Consider the following 25,937-nt stretch of genomic DNA (forward strand, 5'->3'; position numbering starts at 1 on the left):
CAACTTTGGTAACTTCATGTGGTGAATGTTGATAACGTAGTCACACTGCACTGCTAAATTTACATTGTTAGTCATGTGAAGTCATTCTAGACTATGAGTGATTGTCCATTTTACTCTATTTAAATATCATTAACTGTATATATATGGTAACCAGCTAATGTAAATTATTACAAAATACAAAGCTGCAACCCAATTTTTGCAACTTTACAACAACAAATCCTTCTTGGGCAAATATATCTACTTTATATAGTAGGACAATGCTCCCTTTATGAAGCAGCCTTGTCTCCAGGGGTGGACTGGGACCAGAAATCTAACACACCGGACCATTTTTTTCCCCTCAGGCCCCCACACCGGTCATTTTGTTCCCTTGAGGCCCTCATTATTAGCAAGATAATGATCATTTTGCACACCAAAAAAACCAACAAGTTAGACTGGCCCACTAAGGAAAAAGAAATACCATCCCATCTGGCAAATGCCAGATGGGCTGGTATTTATTTTTGCCATCCGCCTCTGTCTGTCTCCCTCACCTATGGGGGTATGTCTCCCTTTCTAATTCACATTTTGTACGAGAGGAGTGCATGCTATGCAATCTTCGACTCCTCTCTCGGTTTCATTTTGATCCCCTGCCATGCCAATCTCACACAGTAAAGCGAGAGAGCTGCTGTGAGGTTTATTTGAATTCATCTTCTCTTGTATTTACACGAGGTCCTTTTTCACTTACTATCATTATCCTTATGAGTGTTATTATTTCAGCATCGGCATGGTACAGCATTCCCAAGCAGTCTACGTCAACATTGGTCTCGGCAGGACAGAACCTCTCCAGGAGTCCACAGTAATCTACCAGATTTGGGTTGTCACTCTTCGCTTGGTTCATGGCTCCCCACTCTCTCTCTCTCTCTTCGTGGCCCCTCTCTCTCGATGACGGAGAAGATAAGCATGTTGCATACCGGATCACCAGGCTACAAAAAAAAATTGTTCTACTCAATAAGCCAGATGTAAATAATTGTTGAAAGCAATAGAGGGCCCTGCGTCGCTGAGTCCGCTGGATGTTGTGCTTGGCTGCCAGCACTGTGGCTCAGTTTCATTTAGGTCCTCAATGGCCTTTTAAAATGTTTTGTTCAATTCAGCACATGCTTTATTTAAACTCTGCTCACAACAGTCTTAGAGTCCTTAGAGTATAAAATACCATACCACCCACATTATTGAGCTGCAATCTGAGCTCAAAAGGTGCCCCCCCCCCCCACAGGATTGCAGTGAGATTGCTTACCACATGGCATGCTCACTTTGTATTGAAAGAGACCTTTAAATAAATACTTTTTTATTCTGTTATTGGCTTTTTACAAGTACAAAGCGTAAAGTGTGTTATAGTTTTATCAAAAGTGGAAAATACTGACGTYACATATGTAACAAATGTAAAAGATAAGTCTTCAATCTTACTTTCCCTGAAAGTAAGAACACACTTCAGCATGTGAAAATATCCATAAAAACCCATCTTAAGTCATTTAAGTTAATAAACAGTACAAAAAGTAGAAACCATACATTTAAAAATAATGCACAAAAACTCTGACAACGATGACATCCATGATTTCCCATGAATACAAAAAAATATACACAAGTTCATAGTCTTAGTAGGGTGGGGTTCACGTCATGACGGGATGGATCAGCTATCATCGGCCGAACCGTTTGGCTGGTCAAATAACACTCAGACTCGGGGGATTGTGACCCAGACTATTCATCACAGAACCTTCCCTTCCCAACCCCGCCAACAGAAACAATAGTATCCTCAGCATCCTTAAATCCTCAAATGTCTGTAAGGCAGGGACTTGATTAATCCTAGCTCTTGGAGTGCTTAGCCAATCATCTGAGAGAACACATACAGCCAGAGAGCGGTTATCGTGCTTGGGTCATAACACTGGCAGGCCTCGATTACCGTGCAAGCAAAGTGGTGTGCTCATTTTTACACRAGGGCTGTATCTTGATGCCTAGAGGTGCAATAGGATCATACACATATGATTCCTTTTAAAAATGAGAAATGGGACAAAAAAAGACACAGGCTGGGGTTTCTAYTGCTATGGCCTTTGGRAATTCTCTTGTGAGTGTTTCAATGCTATCGCTCATCTTATCTTTCACTGGTGAATGTGACAGAAGTTTCGCWAAGGAGCGACATTATTGGTAATACAGACCAGCTACATTTGATGAAGATCAAATTTAGCTTTGCAGTCATCAAATTGAATTCAGACACAGGTTTTTGTTCCAACCATTCAGTGTTAATGTATAACGCATAATGAGACCGCAGAGATGATTGTACAATTAGAGGTCTGGAAAGGACTGGTATACTCTTCCAAGGGGATAACTCCATTAGAAGTAATATTACAGGTGTCATTTTCTGCTTTACTGCATTGTAGGTTGTCTTATTTCCACAAAGAAAGGAACGGAGACGGCTAGCCCAATGTGCTCTGCTTCTTATCTACATCGTCTTAGTTTCTCTTTTAGAGAACATACCATACTGTACAGGATTGTAATAAATAGTCTCATACATATTGCTCGGCCTCCCCTTCGTTCAGAATGGTCACCGACCCATCCCCACTGTTCATCTCAATGTTCATCTCAATGTTCATCTCTTTCGCGGCTGCGTTCTCCGGCAGCAGGGCCAGGTCCTTGAACACATCTACGTAATGGCCGAAGCCTGGGCCCCAGYTCAACAGGTTGTCCCAGTTGAAGCCCCCGGCTTGCTGGCCCAGTTTATGGGGCAAAGTGTAGTGGTCTGTCATCGGTGCCTGTGCAGCGGGCCCGCCCTCGGTCCGCCGGCTGGAGTAGCGCCTCTGCTTGAGCCGCCCGCCGTAGTCCTCATCATCGGCGTCTGACTCGTTGACCTGMGACAGCTTGGGCACCCTGGAGCTGTAGGCCACGGGCTTCTCCCGGTCGTACTCCATCTCTGAGCAGGTGAAGGAGTCGTGGGAGTCGCTCTCAGATGACGACTCCGGGGCAGGGATGCCATCGGCTGGGTTGCGCACCCGTGACAGGGGCCTCCGGCAGTCCTCTTCAGACGAGGAGCGGCCGTGGTCGGCGCTGCAGATGCTGGGATTGCGAGGCCGCGGCGTGTTSAGCCGCTCCACCTCCTCAATGGACAGCCCCACGGGGGGCCCCGTCTCCAGGGGGATCTGCTCAATGGGCTGCTTGAGCCGGCTGCCGGGCCTGGAGCTGTGGCCCCCCATAGTCTGGGGGCTCTTGCTGCGTCGGCCCAGCCGGTTGGCGTAGTTGAACATGGCTCCCTGCTGGCCCATCTCATTGTGGTGCAAGTCCAGGGGGCTGCCATCCCTGCGGGCCAAGTTAAGCTCTCTGGTGGGGGTGTTGCGGTAGAAGGACGAGGGCTTGGTGAAGGGGGCCGGGCTGTGCCTGGAGAGGGGGTTGGGCGTGGGGCAGGCTGAGTGGCTGAGAGGGGTGGACCTCAGGGCCTGGCTGTACTGGGGCTGGTAGGTGTAGCTGGTGGCCCCCAATGGCAGGGGGGACTGTCTGGCGAAGCCCAGAGGGCTGTGTCTCTGGATGGAGAACTTGGGCGTGTGGCTGCGGAACTGCTTGTAATGCTGGATGATGTCGGCGTCGGACGGGGCGATGCTGCTGGCGTTGTCTATGTCATAGTGCTCCATGTCTGCCTCAGGCATCTGGCAGGGGGCACAGGGGGCGCTGGGGATGGTCTCATTGTTGTGGGGAATGTCCGTCTCGTCATATATCAGGTAGGGGTTTTCCCTCTCGATGATGTCAGGTTTGGGGTTCCCCTCAGGCTGCTTCCTCACTGTCATGTCATCACCGTACGGCGGGATGTTATCTGGGTCGTCAAAGGCCACGTTCTCGCTCCCTTTTTTTTTCTTCTTCTTCTTCTTCTTCTCCTTAGGCTGCTTCTCCTCCTTTGGCACTTTGGTCTTGTTGCGGCCCTTGCAGTGGTTGCAGAGGATCAGACTGAGCACCACCAGGGCCAGGGCTGTGGCACAGCTTCCCACAATGGCCGGCACTGCCCAGATGGGCAAGGTAAGCTCCTTGGCCGTGGGGCTCGGGCTGCAGATGAAGCCGCCATTGTTGGCCGTCTTGCAGAGGGTGCCCTGAGGGCATTGAACCCCCAGGCACGCCACCAGGGTCTCGCATGTCTTGCCAGTGTAGAACTCAGAGCAGACGCAGGTGTAACTAGAGCGGGGGCCAGGGACGCAGCTCCCTCGGTTCTGGCAAGGGCTGGAGGCGCATTCGCCGGGCGGGAGGCACTGGTAGATGTACCACTGGTTGACGCACATCAGGCCGTCCCAGCAAGGGCTGCTCTYACACAGGTTGGGCCCTCTGCAGCCAATCTTAACGGCTGAGCTGGTCTTGGAGATGGTGACGGCGCTGTGATCTCCACTAAATGGTAGATTCTCCCCATTGTACTTCACATAGGCCAGGCAGCCGTCAAAGCCTGCAGGAAGAATAGGAAGAGGTGTTCAGTAAACAGGAAGTAGTCCTGGACGGTTATTAAGACAACACAGTGGCCTGGAAGATCATAGTTTCCGAATGGCACAAGTTTGATCGCTTTTCAGAATTTGCAATGAGGCTGGGATTGCCTCCTTGTAATTAACAGGAACTAAAAGCTCTAATYAGAACCGGGGGAATGTTGTCGGCTATTGGTTCAGAATCGATGAWTTTTTTCAATGAAATTTTCTCATGGAAAATACCTYGACAAATCACATTCTCAAATGGGTAAATTCTKAGAGAAACCAATATGATTATTTACTAAAACATGGGAAGTCAATGCCAGACAATCTACCTTCAGACCTCATATCGCTTCAAGACATCCATGTGGAAGAAATGTTTTGGTGACCAATTCAAACCTTTGCTTTCATATTGCCTCACAATGTCCCTCACAGATGTAAACATGTTTATTCAATTTATCCCAATATAAATTAWAACCATTTTGTCCTATTCATTCTAATCTTACTAGTTGAATGCACACAACTGCTTCGATACGCATATTGAGCGAGGGTCAGTTCTTATTTGATGCAGGCGTGGCCCCAAGAAACCGGGACCACATTATCAGTGTGCTAGGCAAGGCAGCCTGCCATAGATCTGCGTGTTCAGAGTGTGTTTATTTTGAAATATATCCTGGACCTTGCTGTGTGAAAGAGGCCAACAAATCATTCAAATTGCTCATTTTTTTACCATATTATCCCAGTCCATAGTATTAAGTCATTTTCTTTCCCCTAAAAGTCAGACATTTACAGCGGTGTATCCCTCCCTCTGGAAGCCCTCTCGTTCACCCTATCCAAACTATTTTCAAGTCAGAGTTGAGGACATTTGATACGTGATTTAGGCCTAACCAAAGCCGAGGTTCCAGAGCAAAGAGATGAAAACATGAAAGCATCAAAGGCGGGGCTCCCCCACCTAATTAAACTAGTTTCACATTAGTTATTGTCTAGAAATGATCCGTCAAAGAGAGCAACATTAACTCTCTTCTACTGTAAATATCTCACAGGCAAATATGTGTCCAATGTCAAAAACACAATTTACACTATCTCCAGACAGCAGGACTGGAACACCACCTAATATGGTCAACAGAAGACCTTTTATTCAGTGAAAAAGGTATCTACTATTCACATACTACACTATGTGTACAAAACATGTCTTTCCATGACAGACTGATCAGGTGAAGGCTATGATCCTTATTGATGTCACTTGTTAAATCCACTTCAATCAGTGTAGATGAAGGGGAGGAGACAGGTTAAAGAAGGATTTTTAAGCCGTGAGACAATTGAGACATGGATTGTGTATGTGTGCCATTCAGAGGGATAACGTGCAAGACAAAAAATATCTGCCTTTGAACGGGGTATGGTATTAAGTGCCAGGCGCACCAGTTTGAGTGTGTCATGAACTGCAACGCTGCTGGGTTTTTCACACTCAACAGTTTCCCGTGWGTATCAAGAATGGTCCACCACCCAAGACATCCAGCCAACTTGACACAACTGTGGAAAGCATTGGAGTCAACATGGGCCAGCATCCTTGTGGAACTCTTTCGACACCTTGTACAGTCCATGCCCCGATGCATTGAGGCTGTTCTGAGGGCAAATGGGGGGGGGGGGTCTAACTCAATATTAAGAAGGTGTTCCTAATGTTTTGTGCACTCAGTGTATGACAATAACAGCAACTTCACATATCACCAACTCACCTGATGCAATTTTCTGCTGGGTGGGGCCAGAGGGGACACCACCGAGGGACATGGTTAGGACGTTAAGACCCCCAAAGTCCTGGGTGGGGTGCTGGATGAGCTTGAGGAGGGCTCCGTCCACGTGAAGGGAGGTGGCTGAGCCGTTTTTGAAAATCTGCAGGACGTGCCACTGGCCATCTGATAGGACCATCTCCCCCAGGGTCCTCTCCACCTTGCCTCCCACGCCCGCCTCAGAGATGTAGTGGACATTGCCATTTTTTAGCTGGGGCGGAAAGAGACAGAGATGAAGTCAGATGGATGGATGGATAGATGCACATGTGGACAGATGGACGGACACAGACGGGCAGGCACAGACAGACGGACACAGACAGACGGACGCAGACAGACGGACGCAGACGGCGGACAGACATAGATACTGTATTGTATATGTTTGTTGAGAAGGAGARCTTGGAGAAATGGATAAGCATGATGATATGATTATATGCTCAGGCTCTGATAATTCTCAACTCTGGGATGTTGTTGATGTTTCATTTCAGTTGGGGAGATGTTCTTGTTTTGKAATTTTATTTACAGTATCGTTACTGTAACAGGTAGGTCAGTTGATTGAAAACACATTTTCTTTTACAATAAAGACTGTTGCAGTTAGGTTTGCAAAGGCAGGGTGTATTACTGGAAACTTTAGAAGTTAACCAGTAAACTACCAGAATTGTGGTATCTTTCAAGGATTTTACGTAATCTATCACAAGACATCTAGTGGCCCTTTTGGGTACTTCAGATTATCACAGGTGTCCCCAATAATCTGTGTCCCTCTGTGTGGCTTTATCATGTAAAATAYATGAAATAATTAAATAATACAAAATGGAATGACAAAGCTGTAAAACATTATCCTAAATATAAAACATCAACTTAGTGAATASCATTGGAATGAGGGTTTTAGCATGAAATGTCCTTTATAAAAATTGTTTTACTAACTTTTATTCATTTTACTATGTCAATATGTCTTTGTTGGCAATGTTTTCGCATCAAACTGGTGGTAGTTGTGAAACAAGTCAATAGTTGGAAATTAATGCCATTGTTGACTTGATGATTTTTTCATTAAATAGKCTATTTTCTCTGGAACCATATGSTCTATCTACTAGAAACAATATGGGAACATATATAATAAATGAACAATATATAAATACATATTTATTTGAAGTTATTCAAAATTACAATAGATTTCCATTGATTTGCTGTTAATTACCAAAATCACTGAAGATTCCRGTAACTTTGGTAAATTACCAGTCACTTTGCAACCCTAGTTGCAGTGCAGAGGAAAATGTTGCACGTGCCAAATACCAGTAAACCAGACTGATATTATTATTATGATCATGTTATGTTATATATGCAGGACCAGYTAATAGTATTACTTTCACTATGCATAAACTATATCCATACGCAATAGAGTTAATTGTTTAAAAGTAATGAACCAATATGACTTTCTCTTAGAAAATGAATGTGTGCCAGGCATTGTGTATGGTAATCTCATACATTTCAGGAGGATTTTTTTTAAAGGTTCACGACAAAATCTGGAAAAGGAAAAATCCCGCGAGCCAAAAACACAGGAAAAGAGATCTGGAGAACCAATTAAACTTATCTCTTTTACATTATTTATACTCCTGTACAAAGTATTCTCATTTTTTAGGGTCACACAGTACATTCAATATTGCTCTTTGGGCTGTATAGTAGTAGTGGTAGGGGGGATTCTGGGGGCCTGCTCTGCACTGGAAAACACAACCAGAGAGACCCGCTGTGTCCTGGAGGAAAGGAAGCGGACTGGGGGAAAATGGAAGAGGATGAATGCGAGCTCAGGCCCTTGGGCAGCTGCCCCGAATCACTCAGAGCCTTGAAGTGTATAGCAGCAGATTGAAGGAGCGTATGGAGCGTATATATATGGGTAATGGGAGGAGGTGATGAAGACAGGTCCCCTTATAGCTTTGACTCAGGGATGKGGAGCTAAGGGAGGACTGTGTGTATGTGTGACATGTTTACGTGTGGATCTCAGGATGACGACCGAGTAGCAAATGGAGAAATTGACAAATATACTAACATGCCTGTATGTAYGCTCACTTGTGCATCCGGATGCTTTGGGAACAGCAGACACATTCTAGCATGTCTCTGGCATCGCTCCGTGGAGCCTTCCTTTACCTTGATGGTGGTGTAGTTGCTGCTCTCCTGGACATGGAGCAGGGTGCCACTCTTGCTGCGGGTGCGGAACTTGACCTCAAGGCTGSTGGGCCCAGAGAGGTCAGAGGTCAAGCCCATGAGGCTCTGGCGTAGCAGGACGTCCCGTTTGGGGCTCTGGCGCATGGCRTAGTCAAGCCGACCAGTCCCGTCCAGCGAGAGAGCCGTGTCGGCCGTGATGTCTATGAAAGAATGAAAAGCACAAGTCAGGGTAAATCAAAGGAAATTATACAATCTGCATCTGAGTGATAGTCAAATTCACAAGTGTATGACTCAGACTGCAAGCACAGTCAGCCAAAATTCCCCTCCAAAGGGATTCTTACATTTCTCGCAGTTTTTGCCGGTGAAGCCCTCCATGCATTTGCACTGCTGCCAGGACCAGTAGTCAATACAGGTGCCCCCATGTCTGCAGGTGTTGACTGTGCAGGCTCCCTCCAGTCTGGGACATCTACGGACAGACAGACAAGTCAGCCCCCATGGTGGACAGCGGGCCCTCTATAGGACCCGGCAGATGCAACTCCTCCAATACAAAAACCATAAAAGACCCAGGGAATTAGCATATTAAAAGATCTGTCCTCGCCACTATTCACAACAAACTAAAAGAAAAAATCTCCATTCTACTATTCCAAAAAAACTGTACGTCTGCTATTTATATCAAAGATGGCTTTTCAGCGGTTCTTGAGGGTTGAGAGCTACAGAGAATGACCAGATATCCTGCTGGGAGAGTTTGGGGGTTAGGGGGTTGAGTAGGATGGAAGGATGTAGGAAAGAAAGAGGTAGGGAGAGAGCTAAACCTGTCAAGGATGCCATGGGATGCCAGGGCCTGACTGGGCTCCAGTGGGCGGCCGTTGACGGCTAACTCCATGATGCAGCCCACAAAGTCGTGTGTGGCGACCTGGCCACGGCGATGAAGGACGGGCTCYATTGACCTGACGCCTCCCACCGAGAGCCGGTTGGGCCCAACGTCCAGGATCCTGCGAGGAGGAGAAGGAGAAGCCGCTGGGGGTCAGCGCCTCTCACAACAACATGGCCCTACAGGGGTCCGGGCCCTCCGCAAATAAACTGCAGCAGACCCTCCTCATCTGCCAGATCGCTCACTCAGACAGTCTCACACACAGTCCTCCTCCTATGGATCCAGACAGCTTTTCACTCTGGGCCTCTCTGGGCCTCTCTGGGCCTCTCAATGCTAAATGGTACATGTGATGTCCATGTATGTGTTTACAGACACTATGGTTTACACAAGCCAACGTGGATATGCAAGGGTTCATTGAGAACAGTCGACATGATGGATGGGTCCACAGACTGTTCCATTCTTTGCAGAGACATAAGATATTGTTGTATTGTTGATATTTTCAACTTCCCAGAATGAGAACCAATAGTGACCGATGAGGATGTTTGTATAAATTGAAAGTGGCCAGAAAGAGCTACTCTGACAGTAAACAGCTTCAAATGGCATTATGTTTTTTTCTCTCAAGGAATTATATTTATTTACTACAGTATATCATGGAAATAAAGTGCTATTTGCATCTGGAAATAAATGCTTCCCTTATACCCAAAGTCTCTTCTACCGAATTGAGCCTTTCACTATGTAGTTGACAGCTGGGTGTACGTTGCCAGGATGGACTGTGTGGTAAGCTCTATGTAACGTTATGTGTTCTTACCAGTCAGTATGGACAGCCACGTTGCTCACAGCACAGTAGCCTGGCTCCTGATCGTCCCCACACAGGTCGACTGTCAGGGACGCAGCCTGAATGACGAGAGGAGCAGAGACACGGTCACGCACATGTTATTCTGCTTTAACTGTACAGCACACATACAACACAAAACAATTTACCACACACGTTGCACCTTCCTGATGGTTGTACCAGCACAGAYAGTAATATCTTACTCAGATGAGCACTCCAGTTTGCAGAAAGACAGACAGACAACAGTAAATACAACTACATGACTGATTTTGTAAGTTACAATTAATGTTATTTTCGATAGCATACTGTATTTGAAACCATCATTATGAAGACGCAGTAGACCTACATGGAAATCTAAAATTCCCTAAGATATGACCTTTACCGTTAGCCAAGGCTAATAATTGTTCTACTTTCTCTTTAATTCTGTGGTCTCTGAAGCTTGACTGAGGTGAAAAAAGAGGTGGCAGGAGAAATGAAAAGTGTGTGAAYGTGTTGAAAAACCATGACAGCATGCTCCACATACACCAAGATCTTGGGTAAACACGGAGCGGCCTGCTCGGAACGTGAGCACAAATCATCCAAGAGATGCCAGAGAGCGTGACCCCACCCTCCCATCCTGCGCTAATTGCTAACACAGAAAYGTACAATTTACGAGGCAAAAAAATAACAAGGGAAAAAAAGATTCATTTGTCTCAGGGCTTTGTCGCTGAAGGGCAAGAGCTACCCTTCGGCGCCAGATGGGCATTTTATTAATGCCTTTCTCTCAAATCAAAGCCCTTGCAGCCAAACCACAGCGTACACACACTGTCAAGTGTCTCACATGACTGGCGAAGGGKTTTCTCGAGGAAACACCCTCTGAAAATGGATATAAAATGTGACAAAAGACCAGGAGCATTGTTTCTGTTTGCTTAACTTTCAGGGAACAGGGTAAACATCGCAGATTAGTGATGTCACAACAWAAGAGGGCGGAAAAGTGTCACTGGAGAGCATCCTTTTCCAACGACCAACCTTCTCGATGACAAATCCATGCTATTGTCTTCCATTCGCCATGATTATTTATGTGAGAACGTCAGGTTCAAAACTTGTTGAGGATGAAAACAGAACGTGGATGCTAAAGGGTGTGACTAGTTGTAAATTATTTATGTGAGGGCTAAAACCACTCTCATTCCTCACAATGGGAAGGAATAGGAAATAAGGCAAAAATAGCCTTGAGAAGAACGTTACAACAAATTTTGCAGTTAAATTGCAAATGACTGTATTACAAATGTAAGCTGCATTAGTGTTCTTAGTGGTCATACTCATAACTATTGCTGTTATAATACAGAGCATAGACAATAGAAATKATGCTTGCTGGGGTGCAGCTTTCAGTTGGGTGAACTAGAATATTATTTACATATAAACAACAGTGTCCTTGACTCTCTCGGTGTGTCCTACATTACTAGGACTATGACTGGTGTCTGGTTATCACATCTGCTCAGAATCCAAAAGTGGAGGGAACTGAAAAACGCCCTTCACAGGCACAGCCGCGGGAAGTAGGGGTGCTGAGGGTGCTCATCAGCAGAGCGGAGAAAAATAGATAATACGCTCTGTTTTCGTTCTTCTAGCTCGGTTAAGAACCTCAACATCATAATTCCTCAACCTACACATAATATTTGCAGCGCATCGCATTTCTCACTACATTGTGAGAAATGTGCACCTGTCTATCCTGTCACTCTCTCAAAGCTGACAATTTAATGATTTTGCCAGTTTCCTATGAAATCCCAGTGCATGATGGGAAATTACAAATCTGAAGTCCAGCAGGAGACGTATACAACTTTGGACAGGCTGGTATTTTTTTTAGCCCCACCACTGAACAACTGGCAGAGAAACAACTAGATTTGGAGCAAATAGAAGGAATTTCAGAGTCTGAGGCTATTTTGGAGGCCATATTGTAAATCACAACAAGCAATCAAATATAATTACAACTATGAAAAATATATGCTGAACTACCAGTGTGTGGGCAGTTTAATTATCATCTCACGGTGCAAAAAAAAGAATATGAGGCCAAATTTGGACGCTGCTCTCAGCTATAAAAACCCAGGAGGTCATAACTGCTATTGAAACATAAAGTTTCAGTCTTCTATATAGTCTTCTATATAGGCCTACATGTGGGGGCTTTAGAATGTTACTCTACATTTGTGCAATTATAGGTCCATAAAACCATTGACTTCAAACCAAATATATTTTCCAACTGTTTATGGTGCAAAACAAATAAAAACAGCTTGGTAATAAAGCCATATATAACAAAAATGCCTCTCACCATTCCAGCTCGCCTTGCGATGACTGTGTGGAACTGTCCATCTGAAACTTTTATCATGGTGATTAGTTTATAGGTCCCGCTTCCCAAGTTAAACGAGAAGCGCATCCGTCCCTCAAAGATCTCCAGAGCCAGGAATTCCGCCTTGTCTCCGGTCTGGTTGTCATGGTTGTACATGAGGAGAGCGTTGCTCTTTAGTGTGGCAAACTTGATGTAGATGTAGTTGTTGTTGGGATCCAGGCTCGGAAACTCCATGTAGGACAGCTCCTCAAACCCGTAGCTGTTGAGTTCACAGTGTTTTCCAAAGACYCCTGAGGAGGAAAGGAATGAAMAAAAWKRAAMMRGGRWKKYMRKGAATAATTCACCATACTGCATCTACAAAATCAGCACATAGTTGAGAATCTGTTGTCATCCGCTATCATAGGCTAACCATAAGGGTATCATGCTTAGAAGAGAGAAACAGTTACACAACATACAGTATGTGAATAAATGTGACATGGAGACATGCTATCCACAGTGTCATGCTATCCCCAGTCATTTTGCCAATCCAGATAGTTTTCAATCACGTAGCAGTTTCCTCTAAGTTAATACTTACCAAATGGACAATGACAGTTATACCCATCCACTCTGTTCTGGCAGGAGCCGCCATTAAAACATGGGTTACACTCACAGTGATTGATGATGGAATCACACGTTTTTCCTGGGTTGACAAAACAACACAAATTAAAATGAACGAGGTGGGAAGACGTGGGGGCAAACACAGGAAGATGTGGGGGAAAACACAGTTCATGTTGTTTTTCTTCCTATGGCACCGTCACTGATGCTTAAAATCACAGAGGGTCTACRCCATAGTTTCCCAAACTCAGTCCTGGGGCCCCCCGCTTGGTGCACGTTTTGGTTTTTGCCCTAGCGCAGCTAGCTAATCAAAGCTTGATGAGGAGTTGGCTATTTAAATCAGCTGTGTAGGGCTAGGGCAAAAACCAAAACATGCACCCAGGGAGGGCCCCAGGACCGAGTTTGGGAAACCCTGATCTAGGCCATTGTAATCTTATAAGAGTTTCTTTGAAACTTGCATGTGTGAAAAAGTTAAAAAATATATATAGATTTTAGAACTGCAGACTTCATTGGATCTCTGAAGCCAATGAATTAAAACATGATGAAAATATGATGAATAACATAAGACAGTACAATAACAGACAGAACAARGTATGCAAGGGGGGCGACACTGACAATGGCCTGCAGATTTATGTATTTTTAAGCATTTTTAAGACTCCTGTCCCATCAGAAAAATTATTTCACCACAACCAGGCATGGAAAATGGGAAGTGTGGAGTTCAACAGGAGGGCATGCAAACTTCTGTAAGTCAAAAGGTGCAGTTCTTCAGGAGGGCCATTTGTCTTGATGAAASGACAAGGTRTGTGGTCATTTGTTATGGTCRTAATCAAAAAAGACAGTAATGACTGGTGCTGAGGCAACATGTCTGCTGTTGATCATTGGAAATGTCTATCAGCCACTACAGCCAGCAGCTGATCAAACAGACATGATTCAAACTATTGTTCTCATTTATGCTTCTCCATGTGCACTCCCTTCATCACACCATCAAATTCAAGTAGGGAGGGAGTGATTTACACAAAAATAGAGTGGATAATTATCTATAGTTCACTTTAAAAAAAAATGTATCTTTAAGGATCTGGAAGGATCAATCTTTAATACATACTAAACCTCTCAATGTTCGAACAAAAGAAAGATGAGCAGAGCMCTAAATATAAAAAATATGCTTAAGTACTGTAGAAAGAAAGGCATGCAGAGGAATATGAGACTATATGAGACTAGTGAACTGTGTGCAGTCCACAGTAAGGCCCTTACTGGGGTCAATTTCGCATCATCCCTTTTATTAAAGTAAACATGACAAGCTGATATGCATCAAAGCTGATACCCCCCAACTTGTAATCGTAAAACCAAACAGTTTTGGGTTTTTGGCAGTCAAGCCTGTATGCTAGGGTTACAACACCTCTTGCATTCGTTTGGAGGCAAATATTGTACTTGGACAAAAAAGCGTGAGTCATGTGCAGTGTGTGTATACTTGAGCCTAGCTGAACATCTGTGGTTGTGTTGCTCATAAAATCTAAATGGCTCCTAAGGCGGTGTACGGTACCTGCAAAGCCAGATTTGCAGAGGCAGTTGAATCCACCGGGGTAATTCTGGCACAGCGCTCCGTTCTTGCAGGGGTTGGAGAGGCATTCATTGACGTCCCTCTCGCAGGCCATGCCTGTGAATCCCTCTGGGCAGGTGCAGGAGAATCCTCCCACCAGGTTGTGGCAGGTCCCGCCGTTGTGACACGGAGACGGCAGGCACTCGTCTATATCCATCTCACACAGCCCCCCTGCGTACCCTGGTCTGCAACTGCAGGCGTARGGCTGATGGGGGTGGTTTGAGACAAGGATCACCGGGACACTATCCTCTGTCTTCATATCTGGCCCCACGCTAAGGCGCCTCTTGCAGCTGCCCCCATTTTGGCATGGGTTACGTGTRCAGGGGTCATGATCCACTGAGTCTATCTGCACACCGCTCTGCCTGTGCARAACATCTTTGATGCTCTGAAAGAAGGTGGCAACTCCACTGGGGTTGACATACTGTCCATGGCTTCGCTTTATGGCAGCCATCAGGAATGTTTGGTTGTTGAGTTCAAAGGYGCCATACAGCTGTACTCCAGTGCCAAGCCCTGCCAGCTGTGAGTTTGCGATACGGACAAAGCTGAGGTAGTGATTGGTGAGGAAGGTGGTAACCCCCTGGGTACGGAGGCGAATCAGGATACTATTGTCCACAGTGGCGTTGGTGAACCCCATGAAGAAGACCCGGACRTTACTGCTGACAGAGCCGTGGACACCATCACTACTTCGGACAGCTAATTCGAATGTTCCGTCTGTTGAGCGGGCCTTTGAGTTGAGGTCACAGGTGCCTGTTGGGATGGTGAACAGACTGGATGAAGGAGGGGTCAAGGAGCAGTGGAAGCTGTCCTGGATGTCTGGGTCTTGGGGCTTCACAACCCCAAGGGATCCTCCGGGGAACATGTTTCCGAAATAGTGGATGAAGATCTCCACGGAGCGTGGCTCTGATGGGTTATCATTCTGATCGTTTACTTTTACGTGGACCGTTCCAGTTGAGGACATCTGAGGGACACCGGAGTCCTTAATCACCACAGAGAGATAAAAGTCGCTGATCTGCTCCCTGTCAATCTCTCGATTGGTGGTCAGCACTCCAGTGGGGCTGAGGCTGAAGTAATTACTGGCTGAGCCGGCGCTGAGCAGACTGTATGAGAACGGACCTTGATTGGGTGACAGGTCTGGGTCGGTTGAAGTAAGAGTTGCGACATCTGTCCCAGCTCGCTGGTTCTCCATGACTTCTGCACTCACCGTCTTCAGAGTAGGACCGTTATCATTAATGTCCTCCAGATTCACAACCAGGGTGGCACTTCCAGTTGCSGAGGGTGAGCCAGAGTCCACAGCTAGCAGAGTCAGGCTGAACASAGGAGTGGTTTCYCTGTCCARCTCAGCTGCWACAGACACTTGGCCAGTCTGGGGGTTGATRKTGAAGACATTKTTCTYYAAATCTGAKGCTATGGAGTARGAGAATCTGCTCCAGCTTGGGACAGAGTCAGAGTCCTGGGCACTAACGAAGGTGACCAGACTGCCAGGGGAAAGACCCTCACTGATCTGAACATCATACAGTTCCTGGCTGAAAACAGGAGGATCATTGGCATCCAGGATTGTGATGTTCACAAAGACCTCGTCRATATCMGCCCCACGGATGYTTCCCGCGTTCTTCGCCAGGACTTTGAGTGAGATCTTTTCCTCTTTCTCACGATCGAGGGGGCCTGTGACGTAGATTTGTCCTGTTTTCCTGTTGATGCCGAAGCCCTTTCTTCTGCTCTTCCCRAAAATKAGGTAGTAAACCACTCCGTCATSYCCTTGGTCRCGGTCACTGGCGAACACCTCTCCCACCACTGTGCCTGTTGGAGCTGCTTCAGATATTTCGAAGTAATACTGCTTTGAGACAAAGCGGGGAACGTATTCATTGGCYCCCTTGAGCTGAATGTTGACRTTGGCRAARCTRCAGCGCTCCTCGTCTGGGACATTGAAGGCCTTCACTGTTAAGTGGTAGACCTGCTTAGCCTCGTAATCCAGGAAACCCTGGGTGGTGATTACGCCTGTGTTTGGATCAATTACAAAGAGGTCRCTGTCTGAMGACTGRATCACGTAAGCCATGACGGCATTGGGCCCTGAATCTCTGTCTGTGGCATTCATTTTCACCACCGTTGTGCCACTGGGAACGTTCTCCTGTACCACAGGGAAATACTCATCAGGTTCAAATATAGGTGAGTTGTCATTCACATCGGTCACATGGATTGTGACCATGACGTAGCTGGTCTTTGCGATCCATCCCCCGTCGTTGGCTGTCACTCTGAGTTCATGCTTTTGCTTTTCCTCAAAGTCCAGATGATTGGCCAGAGATAGGACTCCTGTTTTACTGTTCACGGTAAACAGGCCCTTGTCATTACCTGTGGTGATGTTGTATGTGATAAGCCCGTTCATCTCTTTGTCCTTGTCCCTGGCAGAGAGCGTCCTGATGGCTGTCCCCACGGCAAGGCTCTCAGGTATGGTAGCTGTGACTTGGCTTTGGGAGAACTCTGGTGTGTGGTGGTTCTCCTCAGTGACTGCCACTTTCACAGTGGTTCTAGCACTCAGAGGGGGGTTCCCTTTGTCTCTGGCTGTAACATCCATGAGGAACACCTTGTTCATATCTGAGRTGAGTGAGGAGGCGACAGCGACCCATCCACTCTGTTTATCCAGCTTGAACTTGCTAGTGCTATTCCCTCCTGATATTATGTAATCCACCTCAGAGTTGAGGCCAAAATCTTTAAGGTCAAGAGCTATGACCCTGATAAGTTTGGTGCCAACTTTGACGCTTTTAGTGACAGGGGTAAAGTAGCTAGAGGATTCAAACTTGGGTGGATTGTCATTACTATCTACTATGTTTACAATGACTGTAGTTTCACTCATCAATGGCTTGGTCGCACGGTCTGAAGCAGTAATGATGAAACTGTGCCGATTTATGTTTATGTTGCTGCCAGTTGAGTTTTGATATTTTAAAYGCTGCTTGATAAAGATTTCTCCYGAGCTTGAATTGATCCTGAAATATTCTGACTGGGATCTGATGAAATAGAATATTTTGCCATTGACACCTTCGTCGGGGTCGGTCGCAGACACCTGAGTAACGAGTGACCCCACTTCTGTAAGCTCAGGGTAGTCCAGGTAGTAAGATGGCCGACTGAATCGGGGGGCATTATCATTTACATCCGTTACAAATATTGTGACATCCGTGCTAACTGTCCAGCCAGAGTCATGGGCAGAAACTTTGGCAATGTAATGGCCGGTTTCTTCCCTATTGAGTGGTCTACTGATAGTTATGTCTCCAGTACTTGGATTGATAGTGAACGGTAGACTTGCGTCTGTGATTGAATATTTGCTTATGGCATTAGTACCTGCGTCCTCGTCTGTGGTTGTAACCCTGGTGACAGTGTAACCCACTGGGGCGTTTTCGGGCACTGTGGCGCTAAAGATCTTAGAGAACCTGGGAGCGTTATCATTCACATCTAATACATTGATCAGGACTTTCACAGCTGTGCTTTTGGGAGAATTGCCACGGTCGGTGGCCTTCACTTTGAGGGCATATTGAGCTAGTTTTTCCCTGTCAAGAGGCTTGGTCGTTCGGATTTCACCAGTGGCCCGGTTGACGCTGAAGCTRTTCTCCTTGTTGCCGTCGATAATGGCATATTCCAGCTGACCGTTAGGGCCGCTGTCCTGATCCATGGCAGACACCATGAGCACCCRCTGAGGGGACAGGTTCTCCAGTATMTCTGCATGGAATGGTTCCCTGTCAAATACAGCGTGGTTGTCATTTACATCCAGCACTGTGATCTCCACTTTCTCATAGGAGGAATGGGGGGGGAATCCTTGGTCCCTGGCCTCAACCCAGAGCACATATTTCTGAATGTGTTCAAAGTCCAGTGAATGTTTGATTGACAGCTCTCCAGTCAACTGGTCAATGTGAAAGGCATTATCCAGGTTTCCACTGGCGATGTAGTATGATAGGGCCCCACCACGTGTAGAGGCCCCGGTCACTATGGTAACGATTGTGTTTGTGGGTTGGCTCTCTGGGAATGTGAAAGTAGTATCCTTCAGCTTGATGACAGGGAAGTCTCCCCCGGTCACAAACCGAACGGTCACAGTGGTCGAGTCTGTTTTGGGATTGGTTCCTCCGTCTTTCACTCGGACAGTGAGGGTAACCTCCGAGCTGCCTGTCAACCTCTCATTGGCTGTTATGGCTCCTCTTACGGGGTCAATCTTGAACTTGTCAGAGTTGCGGCCAGTTAGAGAGTAGTGGAGCTGAGCATTGAGTCCAGCGTCCTCATCTGTCACCGTCACAGCGAATACCAAGTTGCCTGAAAATGAGAATGAGTGGATGAAATGAGACAAAATACTTCATAATAACTACTATAAGTATAACAGATATTCACTTCATCATCAATATTTTTCACAAAAGTAATAATTTCATAGGAGTTCATATACAGTACACTTTAATTATTTAATCATATATTATACTGTGTAAGCATGATATAATTCGATATAGAAGAACATTAATATTTGAAATTAAGATGAATTTATCAAATCTGAACCCACCTGCTGTGGTGAAGGCGGGGATGTGTGTGACGTAGGGGTGGTGGTGGAAGCGGGGAGGGTTGTCGTTGAYGTCAGCCACCACCACTGACACAGTGGCGGAGCTGGACATGCCCAGGGGCTGCCCCCCGTCTGTGGCCACAACTAGGAGCTGGTAGTTGGCTCTGGCCTCCCGGTCCAGTAGGGAGCTGGTGATGATCTGGCCTGTACCTGGGTTAATGGAAAACTGACCGTTGCCTCCAGTCAAGCTGTAACTGTAGGGACACACAGAAGAGGACATGTGGAGGGCACAGCTTTAAAGAGGCAGAGAGTACATTTAATAGAAAAACACAGATCTAATATAACTTCCTTACTGTTTCTTTGGTTTGAAGAAAGCACCATCTATCACGCAAAGCATTACCCAATTCTTAATAAGTTATCCATCTTAATATTCTATCAGTATCCATCTTAATATTCTATCAACTTCTATGGAAGTTAGTACTTCCATTTTCTCCTGTATTTTTTCATTCTCACAGAGGCTTCTAATTCAAGCTGCTCTCTGCTGAAGTTCAGGGTTGGAGACACCCCGGAATTCTTTGTGACCAAAGAGCCATACTTTTTTGGTTTCCCAAAGAGGATAGTGTTTCACTCAACTTTTCAGAAGTTTCCAGTAAGTCGAAGACACAAACGTATACTGACATATACATGTACACAAGAGCACATATTTTGAAAAGGCTTCCTAGAAAAGCATTTCCCCTGAAACTGGTGACAAATTATGGAATAAAGTGTGAACACAGGCGGAACACAGACTTATTCGGACAACAAACAACCAAACTGTCTACAACCAGAAGTGGTCCAAACAGTCCAGAAGCAGAAGTAAAAAAGCCCAAGTTAATGGGCTGTGAGAATTGAAACTAATAACTGATGGCAACTGGTTCTGATTTCCAGTAAGGCCTAGAACCTGTGGAACCCCCGATACTACTTCTGTCATAGCCAATTAACATCCTCATTACAATGTTTTGGGAAAGTGGGGCAAGTTGCCTTACCCCCATGCGCCTCCCCATTGGGGGTACCGGGTCGAGGGGAGGGTGAACAGGCGGGKGTCCGATCTGAGTAAAATGTCCGACTTGGGGTACAGGAGCCCGTCTATGACCCTAGGGGCGGAGTGGGGTGGACGTCTGTCTCTGGAATGTACCTTATAATACCATTGAGGCCCACGTCTGCGTCGGAACTGTTAACCAGGAGCACGTCAGTGCCGGTGGGGGCGTCCTCTGCAATGGTGGTGTGGAAGGTGGACGAGGTGAACACAGGGACGTTGTCGTTGACGTCATCTACCAAGACGGTGACCGTACCCGTTCCACTCAGGGGAGGAGAGCCTGGTCATAAAAGGGGGAGGAAAAAAGACAAAAAGGGAATGAGAGGATATCAAAGGACCAAGAGAAAACTCTATTTGAAATACCTAAGGCAGTTCCATATGAGCGCAGTTAGAATATCATTTTGTGTGAAAGATGAGTTATTGTGCGGGTTTATCGTTTACATGCTGAAGCAATTTATATCCTTGCAGGGACTGCACCACAAGATCCCTGCATTTAATCCAGCAAACGTCTTCGGTCACCACCAGTCCTGCTTTCTGAGCCATGCTGCCACATCAACACACAACACGTCAAAAGACATCAATAGCTCTGAAACAGAATCTTTAGAACGTGTCCTTCCCTGGGTCTTGGACATCATAGATGTAGTCTGGTTGCTGAGGTACCGGTATCTATTTTGAGGCAAGCAGCACGCAGTGAGTTACTTTGTGGAAATCGAGAGAACAGAACATGTCTATTTTCAGCAAAAATCTAGCCGTTCTTTCGCCAAGCGAGTGACGAAATAAGGCTCTCCGGGCCCTGAGGGATGGATTTAAATCAATAGTAGATGAAAACCAACTGCAAAGCAGAAATACAGAGAGGTTCAAACATCTGCCTGCTCAAGTTGCCCCTTCACAAACTTCTCTTTAGATGGTCTGTTAATGTAAAGTGTTACCAATGAACTTGTGGCTAATATGCTACTGTATATTCAGCTGTTAACATCAAATAATTGAATCTTGTGCAGAGGTACGGAKTAATAATACAATAATAAAATAACCATTTGGAAAGAGGCCATGAATAATCTCTCTTGATCTGGAGCCTGTGCATAATCAAAACATACAGAAACTCCAGAATGTAATGCAGGGGGACAATATGGAGCATATCCCTTAGAGCCAGGAAGGCTCTCTTGATGTGTAAAGATCATGTTCATTAATAACACATGCTCATAAGCTCTTTGCCGCATAACTAATGCTTATCTGCTCATTTGGATGACAAAGGGATTATGGTACGGCGAAGAGCCTTATATTTATTGAATGAGCGGTGGGGTGATGGCACTAATGCAAGAAATCCTTCCCAAATACTTATGTTAAATGAAATAACTTAATCTAATACCTGCAGATTTAGCTAAATCCTTCATGCGTTCAGCTGCTATGATCAGCACAGCAGTTGTTAGCACAAACACACTTCAAATTGTTACAAACACCCCAAACAAAAAACGCATTCCACTAAGAAAATAAATGATAACATACACAGCGAAAGAGTCAACAGTTTCATCCCAAAATACCAGGCACAGAAACCGCAAACTTTATACTGGTGAGTCATTACAAGGATGAGTCATTCATTGCTTTGCCTCAAGAAAAGTTGCTAATTTTCACAATTGTATGTTTATTAGCAACTCTAGGCCTTGTTAGACTTTGAAAAGCGCATATGACAAGGTCATTTATGATCATCATGCAGTACATCATTTCAAGCGAGGTGTTTCAAAGAAGAAAATAGGGCAGCCTTTACTTACGAATTTGCTCATTCAAAAGCAAKATATTTTTTAAGACCCCCCCAAATGAAATGCATGGAACACTGAATACTATAAATAGCATTAATTTGGATTGTCATCATTAAATTACATAACCAGTGGCACCAGTATCAAAACACATGAGTCAGCAAACTGCTTAGTAGGGCCGATGTGATTTACATGTCGGTCTCTATGCTTAGTGTCATCACCCATACAAGCGTGCAACGTGACGGGGTTGACAAGATTGAGTCATTGTTTCACGGGTTGTTATGGAAGCAGATTAAATGGCTGCCACTCTACAACTGATCCTCTTAATCCATGTCAGGAGGTTTCTGCATCAGTTTAAGGTGAGTTACTTTGTGGAAATGAGCCACTGTTTTCGGGCAAGCTCTGTTTGGCAGACAACAACTCGTAAGAGCCCTGCAATGTTGCCGGCTAAGGATGTTCTGGTCTGCAACTCCTTGACCGATTAGCGTCTTTTAAAACCAATTGACTTTGTTTGCGACAGTCATTAACTCAGTGGAGCATGGATATCTGTTTAATTTATCTATAAGTAATTCAATGAAAAACATGTTAACGTTTTTCAGCACATAGAATTGGCTCCTTAAAGTCAGAGTGTAGCCATAGTAGTGTCGTAGCATTGCTCCCTTTTGAATGGGCTTGTTTGTATTTTTAGGTGGGATACTTTTGGCCTCCGTCCAGACATTTCACTTTTCGGGAGGATGTGAAGTCACCGCCACCGGAGAACCGAAGCAGCCATTGCATTTGTGTGACCCCTGACCCGGTACCAAGCACCCCACCACCAGCGCACCAGGGGCTGGGTGCTAGGGACAGACTCTGTTACCCTAGCTAATCCACGGGTAAGCCTGAAGAAAGCCCACGCCCCACCCCCCCGGCCTTAAACCCCACGAAACACTCCTCTCTGACCCTAAACCTGCACTGAACTCACCCTTGTTGACAGCCATGGTTCAAATGAGGTATTTTCCATATCTTTCTGTGTGGATCAGTCCCACACCATCCTACTCTCTCCGCAGTCTACTTCTTAACCTCCCAGGGGTCATTGCTATCACATCACAATAGTTTCTTCATTTTGACCTGCTGTGTGTCCATAATGTGTACGTAGTTCTGAAGATCTCGTACTACATTCTGTGGGCTCACAGATTCAGTCATCATGGAATAAAATACTGTGTGCAAATACAAGTATGCAAAGTATGGTGCTGATGCATAGTTTTGGTTAGGAGAAAACRTTCCATGATGGCTTCTGTGACATTGAATACGCGAGGAAGAGAGCATAGCTACCACCCACACCAATATAACGCTAAGTTCCCACCCATATTGATAACAAGACAAGTTCAAAATTGTGACTGTGACTGGAGGAATAACAAAGTGAGAAGTTGACGCTGTTTCAATAGGATGCTCTCTCCAAAAWAACTGCTGTTGAAAATGCCAGCATCTCATCCAAACAGTCTGCACTGGAATCTGGCAACCAAAGTATCAAGGTCAACAATTTAGCTGATTTGAATGGTGAACGTTTCCACCACTTGTGACCGATGGCTTGAGCCTAGGGAGATATGGCAGAACTAGGCATACAGTAGGTTTGGCTGCAAGCAAACCTTGTCTGGCCTGCAGATATATGACAAATTACATCATCGTGCCATGGAAAGAGAGCTGGTGGAAAGTTGTACTGGGACGTCTGCAGCACCGGCGGTGGTGCCATTCATTGTGGTTAAAAAGTATTGTTTCCATAGACAAAACGTGTTCCCAGAGAGCTCTTTCTTCCTGCTGCACCAGCAGTTCTGTGTATTTGACACTATTTACGAGCTAGTATGAAACCGCACCATGTTTTTTCGTGCCATCTCCGGTGATACTCCAGGGTTGTGCCTAACTTCATTACATCCACTGGAAAAAAGGCTTAAATATTCATCACGAGGCACAGTTACATGATTCAAAAAATTACTTAACTTAAGATTCAACTAAAAAGACTAGGCTGAAATCAACCTCCTGAACCTTGTTTACTACACTTGAGGAGCTGGAAATGTCAGATATCACCTCTGCTCTATTGGACTTGAGTTAGCCTCATTAGCATCATCTTACACCGGGGTTAATCTAAGAAAAAAAAGGTGCCATCTAGAATCTTGAAGGGTTCTTCGGCTTAGCCAATAGGAGAACCCTTTGAAGAACCCTTTTTGGTTCCAGGTAGAACCCTTTTGGGTTCAATGCAGAATCCTTTCTATAGAGGGTTCTACATGGAACCCAAAAGGATTTTCCTATGGGGACAGCCGAAGAACCCTTTTGGAACCCTTTTTATCTAAGAGTGTAGGAAAACTGCTCTGACCTGACAATCCTGTCCTGATGATTACACTTTTATAGATCAGTATTCACCTCACACCGGGACATATCAACAACACCGCTCACATCTTTGGGAGACTCATTGTATATATTACTTGGGGGACTTTGCTGTGATTCTAAAATGTTTTGCCAGCAAACGCCACTCATTGTTTGGCGACTGGCTCAAAGTGTATATATTTAATAAAAATATGTCTTGGAGATTACAACATGAAGAAATGGGGTTTGGATATGAGAAATGTGCTCTTTCAATCAGAAAATATTTTATCTCATGGTACCTTGTTTCCAAGACAAGGATTGTCCCGAGACTCATAGTGATGTCAGCAAGCTCTGCAATAGTGTTGCTACATGCTAAGCCCAAGCTATGTCCTGACGAGAGGCCTGTCTCCACAGATCACTTTTTATTTTCCAAGACTACAGGCTGATGGTATTCAGATAACCGTGTAGATTCCATCGGCAGTACGGGAGAAATAAGACAATGATAGAGACATTGAGTCATCATAGCCCATTTCACAGGCAGAAACACAACACCTCAGATAAATACTTTAAGCACTAACGTAGTATGAGGATCCCTCACCACTTTAATTCAATCAGAAAAGCAATACCAATTTAAGCATGATTCATTCCCCCTAGGCTCGCTCAATGACAATTCGGCCAGCTGAGACCAAAACATAACTGTATTTGATATTTCTAAATTATACCGAAGAGACTGGAGTGGTCGTGAGAAGAACAATGTTCAATTCCTTCCTAATATGCAATTATTGCATTTAAGCCTGTGCGCCTAAAATGTTTGTTATTGGTGGGATCAAATGAGCGAATGGGAGAACCCTAAATAACCCTTAAGTGTCAGCGTCCAAAATAACAAGCCCTGAAGACTCACTAGGAGTGCTGTGTTCCTCTGCTTTGCCTGCTCTGGCTTAAACACACACTGACAGCTTTCCCTGTAAGCCGGCCATAAGCCCTCCCCAGTAAGCATTGTCTAGCATAAACATATGGCCGAGTCTAAGCACCTTATTAGTGTACATTACCAGAGGACAAATCACATTAGCCCTGGAAAAGGTGGCATGGGCCATCCTTTCAGAGCTGGAGGGGGTACAAAAGACATATAATTACAATTAAACAATCTGAAGCTAGTTGGTGAGCATATGCCACACAGGGAGATCTGTGCAGGGAGTTGACTTGAAGGAAATGGCTGCATCCCTCTGAGAACGGTTGTTGTGTCCTCCAGGGATTGGCCAGTCTGAGCAGTGGTAAGAGCTGGGTTTGGGTGTCTTACTGACACTGGGGATAATCTCTGCCTTCAAAATCATTGAGTGATCTCTCGTTGAACACCCTGGTTCATCAGAACAATAGCATCGTTGTCCAAACTCTAGGGTTCATTAAAGTTGGAAGCCCCAGACAGGTTGACTTAGGAAGAAGGATGGATGTGTACATTTATCTGACAGCCATCTGTAGCTGGGAGTTTAAGGCTAAACTGTTAATTACGCTTTATGAACAGCGGCTAGATTGTGTTCTTTTGGGACGGCGTAAATAAAACACATCATTACTCACAGTGAATTGGCCGCCATCTCGCCCGACATTGACATTTTTCTCCTCCTGAGAACCTGTTGCTTTGCGACCAAAGCTCC

General features: G+C 45.3%; 1 protein-coding gene across 1 annotated transcript in view; it reads right to left on the reverse strand.

The window, feature by feature from the left end:
* Positions 1-1,301: 1,301 nt before the first annotated feature.
* Positions 1,302-25,937, reverse strand: part of LOC111965793 (protocadherin Fat 4) — a 94,132-nt gene continuing 69,496 nt past the window's right edge. The window contains exons 7-17 of the mRNA XM_023990093.1: positions 20,300-20,480; positions 19,129-19,379; positions 14,544-18,890; positions 12,984-13,088; positions 12,392-12,699; positions 10,069-10,154; positions 9,202-9,381; positions 8,731-8,855; positions 8,372-8,589; positions 6,185-6,446; positions 1,302-4,441 (exon numbers count right to left, since the gene is read on the reverse strand). Of these exons, the coding sequence (XP_023845861.1) occupies positions 2,532-4,441; positions 6,185-6,446; positions 8,372-8,589; positions 8,731-8,855; positions 9,202-9,381; positions 10,069-10,154; positions 12,392-12,699; positions 12,984-13,088; positions 14,544-18,890; positions 19,129-19,379; positions 20,300-20,480 (7,973 nt within the window). The 3' untranslated portion in view covers positions 1,302-2,531. The remainder of the gene's footprint in view (positions 4,442-6,184; positions 6,447-8,371; positions 8,590-8,730; positions 8,856-9,201; positions 9,382-10,068; positions 10,155-12,391; positions 12,700-12,983; positions 13,089-14,543; positions 18,891-19,128; positions 19,380-20,299; positions 20,481-25,937) is intronic.

The sequence above is a fragment of the Salvelinus sp. IW2-2015 genome, linkage group LG6.2 (genome assembly GCF_002910315.2).
Source record: "Salvelinus sp. IW2-2015 linkage group LG6.2, ASM291031v2, whole genome shotgun sequence".
NCBI classification, from domain to species: Eukaryota; Metazoa; Chordata; class Actinopteri; order Salmoniformes; family Salmonidae; genus Salvelinus; species Salvelinus sp. IW2-2015.